This window comes from Globicephala melas, chromosome 10 (assembly GCF_963455315.2).
Source record: "Globicephala melas chromosome 10, mGloMel1.2, whole genome shotgun sequence".
NCBI classification, from domain to species: domain Eukaryota; kingdom Metazoa; phylum Chordata; class Mammalia; order Artiodactyla; family Delphinidae; genus Globicephala; species Globicephala melas.
The window spans coordinates 58,799,030-58,803,817 of record NC_083323.1 but is presented as its reverse complement, the minus strand read 5'-3'; the positions used below and the strand labels follow the sequence as shown (position 1 = coordinate 58,803,817).

The window sequence follows — 4,788 nt, the reverse complement described above, 5'->3', positions numbered from 1 at the left end:
AACAAGCAAGAATGGGCTGCCCAAGAAAAGTAAAATGGTGTTAGATCCTCCCGGCAGGCAAATTAAGGTGGCTTCAAGCACAAATAGTGGACAGTTTACAAGAAACAAAAGCATCATTGTGGGAGTTCAGGAGCCAGACCAGACCTTCTGATCAGAGTCAGAGTCTAGAGATGTATGTGCATTTCTACCCTAGGATCAGAGGAGGTGAAGAGGAAGTCAGTCCATGGGTGAGAAAGAAGCTAAGTAGAGAATATCAACATCTCCGGGATCCCGGGAGAGAACCTGTAAGTCACAGCAAAGTAACGAGACAGATGCTTCCAGTCCTAAAGCAACACCAAGCAAGACTCGGCACCTGAACCGCCAAAGCCAGGTCAACTATTCCCTGCCCTGTTCCTACCCCAGGTCAGACCTCGCACCTGAAGTAAAGGAGCTCATGTGGTAGCGGAGGTGACTGATGGGAAAGAGAAAGACTTCCAGTGAGGAGTCTGGGAGAAGGGGGAGAAACACTGTCTACAGGAATCGTAGCCCAGGAAGGCGCCCTGAACCTCATGAAAGACCAGAATTGCTCAATCATCGCCCAAAACGGGCACCTCCTCAACCTCCCCCAAGTGCATGTCTCTCCAGCTTTGTACCTACAAACAAGTCAGGTCAAGGCCATAAGAACAGGCCCCAGAAGCCAAGCTCTGAGCAGCAGGTCAGAGCCCTGGGCCCTCGAGCTGGCACCCATACCACCCAGAGCAGGGACTCCAGCTGAGCCCTCCTCCTTGAAAATCTCCAAGGATCAGGCCCTTATCTCCAAGAACTTGAGGGGGTCAAGGGCTCCAGACATATCTCTTCACGAGCTGCCTCATTGCCCCGTGACCTCCTTGTTTCTCAGAGTGTAGACCAAAGGGTTGAACATGGGAGTGACAGCTGTGTAGAAGATGGCAAGGATCTGGTCCCCGTCCTGGGAGGAGCCTGCCCATGGCCTCATGTAGGCAACAGTCCCCGTCCCAAAAAAGAGCATGATTGCAAGTAGGTGGGAGGAACAGGTAGAGAAGATTCTTCAACGTCCCTGGGATGTCGCGACCCCAAGGATGATGCTAAGAATACGGGCATAGGAGGCTACAGTCAGTGAGAAAGGGGTCAGGATAAAGGCTATCGTGAGGGCAAGATTGCCCACTTCACCCCACAAGGTGCTCAAGCTGGCCAGCCTCAGCACAGGCAGGATGTCACACAGGAAGTGATGGATGGTGTTGGCACCAGGGAAAGGCAAAGTGAAGATGAAGATGGAGTGAGTGGTGCCGGTGATGATGCCCATGTGGTAGGATGTGCCCACCATGCGCACACACGCTCCCTGGCCCCATCAGGGTGGAGTGATGCAGCTGCCGACAGACAGCAGCATAGCGGTCACTGGCCATGGCCGTGAGCAGGCCGCGTTCAGCGATGGCAGGGAGCGAGAAGTACAGCTGGGTGAAGCAGCCAGTGAGCAGGATGGTGGGGCCGGAGGAGAGGAGGTCAGCCAGCATCCTGGGCACGATGGTCTTGGTGTAGAGGAGCCCCGCCACAGAGAAGTGGCGCAGGAAGAAGTGCATATGGGCGAGTGCAGGGCAGCGTCTGCCAGTGTGAGGAGGGATCAGCGAGTTGCCCAGCAGGGTGACCCGGTAGACCAGAAGCACCCCCAAACATGTGTTTTTGATCTGTTGATCACACAATAAGAAAAAATCATATATGAAACATGAAAAGAAAAAGATGGAATTTGTTTTAACATATTTTGGTATTTTTAAATATCTGATTTACTTTCAACCAATTATGCCTACTTGTGCCTTTGGAAATGTTTTTATCAGTAGTTTAATTTTGCAATTTGGTGAATAGCGAATGTTTCCGATTGTCAGTGCACATTTTTCAGACATATGCGTCATAGAAAGGCTATGAGAAGAGCACTTAGGTTGTTTCCAGGTTTACGATTGGAGCATTTCTACAAGTTCCTGTAAAGTTCTGTAAAATTTTAAGTTCTCTTGATTGAAGTAAAATTTCTGCAATCAATCTTAACCACAGAATGCATTGCTTTGTTCTCAGAAACTAGATTTTAGGTAGATTGTTGGCTCGGTGGTTGAGAGTCCGCCTGCCGATGCAGGGGACACGGGTTCGTGCCCCGGTCCGGGAAGATCCCTCATGCTGCGGAGCGGCTGGGCCCATGAGCCATGGCCGCTGAGCCTGCGCATCCGGAGCCTGTGCTCTGCAACGGGAGAGGCCACAACAGTGAGAGGCCCGCGTACCGCAAAAAAAAAAAAAAAAAAAAAACTTCTTTTAAACCTCATTTAACACCAAAGTCCTGGCTGCCTTAGGTATTTTTGCTCTACCACTTTAAAATTTTTAAGTGAAATAAAAGATAGTATTTGAATAAAATAAAATAATAAAATAGTTATAAATAAAAAACAGGAAGGAGGTGGTAGAGAGTCCGGGCAATGGACCCAAAAAGGCAGACTTTTTTCCGGAAGAGCAGTGTAACTCTGGAGGTATTCAAAATGATATCACATCTCCCCCGTGTGGTGAATCTCTGAGTAGCCACGTTCCAGGTCATCCCCTCTCTCTGAGCTGTGGGTGAGGAGATGGTAAAAGGAAGGGGACTTGAAAGATCTACTTGTCCAGACTCCAGTCTACAGAGGAGGAAGCTGAGATCTGGAAAAGCTCATCTGGTTCATCCTGGATCATTCAGTGAATTAAGGGCGGAGCCGAGCACGCCTGACAGGGAAGAGCCCACTCTCGCCTCAGGTAGGATGTTTCCATCAGGTCCATAGGTAGGTGAGGTGATTTCCGCCAGACCAGATTTCACATTCCTGGAATGCACCTGCTTGCCATTCCCCTGCCTGAGAACCTTTCTCGTCTTCAAGTTTGCGTCCTGCCCACCTTTCCAGGCCAAGCACAGACACACACCCTCTAAGAAGTCTCCTCTGCTTCTCCCAGAAAAACCACATCCCCTCCACAGCCTTCCATGCTGTATCATTTCAAAACTTAGTAACTTGAAACAACAAGCATTTATAAACTCAATGTTTCTGAGTCAAAATTTCGAATGTGCGGGGCTTCCCTGGTGGCACAGTGGCTGAGAATCCGCCTGCCAATGCAGGGGACACGGGTTCGAGCCCTGGTCTGGGAAGATCCCACATGCCATGGAGCAACTAAGCCTGTGTGCCACAACTACTGAGCCTGTGCTCTAGAGCCCGTGAGCCACAACTACTGAGCCTGCGTGCTGCAAGTACTGAAGCCCACGTGTCTAGAGCCCGTGCTCCACAACAAGAGAAGCCACCACAATGAGAAGCCTGAGCACCGCAACAAAGAGTAGCCCCTGCTTGCTGCAACCAGAGAAAGCCTGCGCGCAGCAACGAAGACCCAATGGCAGCCAAATAAATAAAATTTTAAAAAGATATCTGAAGGTTGACAACTGTAAAGTAAAAACATTAAAAAAAAAAATCCGAGTGTGACTTAGCTGGGTGCCTGTGGCTCTCATAAGACTGCGGTCAAGATGGCAACCAGGATGCCCTTATCCCAAGGCTCCCCTGGGAGAGGGGCTGCTTCCAAGGCTCACTCCTGGGGCTGCTGTCAGGTCTCAGGCACTCACTGGCTGGGGACACCCATTCCTTGCCATCGGTTCCAGCTTATACCATGGCACAGCTACCTTCCCTCCGAGGGAGTGAGCGAGGGAGAGAGTGAGAGAGCGTGAGCCAGCAAGATGGAAGTCAGAGGCTTTTTGTAACCCAATCTCAAAAGTGGCAGCCCATTACTTTTTTTTTTTTTTTTGGCCGCACCTTGCGACAGGTGGAACTTCCCCACCCAGAGATCGAACCCAAGCCTCCTGCAGTGGAAGCGTGAAGTCTTAACCACTGTACCACCAGGGAAGCCCAACAGTCTATTACTTTTGCTGTGCACAATCAGTTAGAAGTAAGTCCCTAATTTTAGCCCCAAAATGTGCAGGTTACAAAAGACCGTGCCTGTGATCTTGATCACTCTCTCACGCTCCCTCGCTCGCTCAGAGGAAAGGCATCTGCCACGTTGTGAGCCCCAACGTGTCAAGGACCTGGTGTGTCCGTTTACTCAAGGGCAGGGGATTACATGAGAGCCTGAGCTCCAGGAGGTAGAGTGGCTGGGGGCCAGCTGCGGGGGCTGCCTGCCACACGTGTGCAGCTCTGCTACAGTGGACATTGCCCGAGCATCTGCTGAGTCTAGCCCTAGTTGAATAATCACTTCAGTTAAATCCCATCATCTGCCTAGTGAACCAGGTGTTATTATTATCTCTTTGCAGATGAGAAGGCTGAGGCCGGGACATGTGATAGGTGTGACTTGCTCAAGTCCCATTAGTCAGTAATCGAGCCAGGACCCAAACCCAAGCCTCTGACCCCAAGTCCAATGCCCTTTCTACCTCAGCTGCCTATCACTGATCACTCGCCAGGTTAGACTCCTGGTTTCACCACCAAGCTGTGTGACTCTGACCTCTCAGAGACTCGGTTTTCTCATCTGTAAAACAAAGATAATTCCTACGTCATAGGGTTGTTGTAGGAATTAAATAACATAATGTATGAAAAGCACTTAGCACAGTGTCTGGTATATAATAAAACTCAGCCTTGTGTCACATGAATCGGGAGAGGGAGAAGGTGAGTTCGCCATGTCCATTTCCACCCTGGTCTGGGAAGACAATAAAATTTCAAAACCGAAAAAGAAGCTACCCAAAGGATACCAAGGTTGAAGGAAAAGTACCTTGAAAGTTACTACTTTGAGTAGAGAGGAGCTTCAGGAGGCCCTCCGCTCCCAGCC

The 4,788-nt window shown here is 50.0% G+C and overlaps 1 protein-coding gene across 1 annotated transcript; it reads right to left on the bottom strand.

Annotated features, from left to right (window-relative positions):
• Window positions 1-812: 812 nt before the first annotated feature.
• On the bottom strand, window positions 813-4,179 carry OR10P1 (olfactory receptor family 10 subfamily P member 1). Its single transcript, XM_030866953.1, is given in 6 exon segments — window positions 813-859; window positions 862-1,342; window positions 1,344-1,574; window positions 1,577-1,613; window positions 1,615-1,679; window positions 4,090-4,179. Coding segments are annotated over 6 exon segments (951 nt in total).
• Window positions 4,180-4,788: the final 609 nt, after the last annotated feature.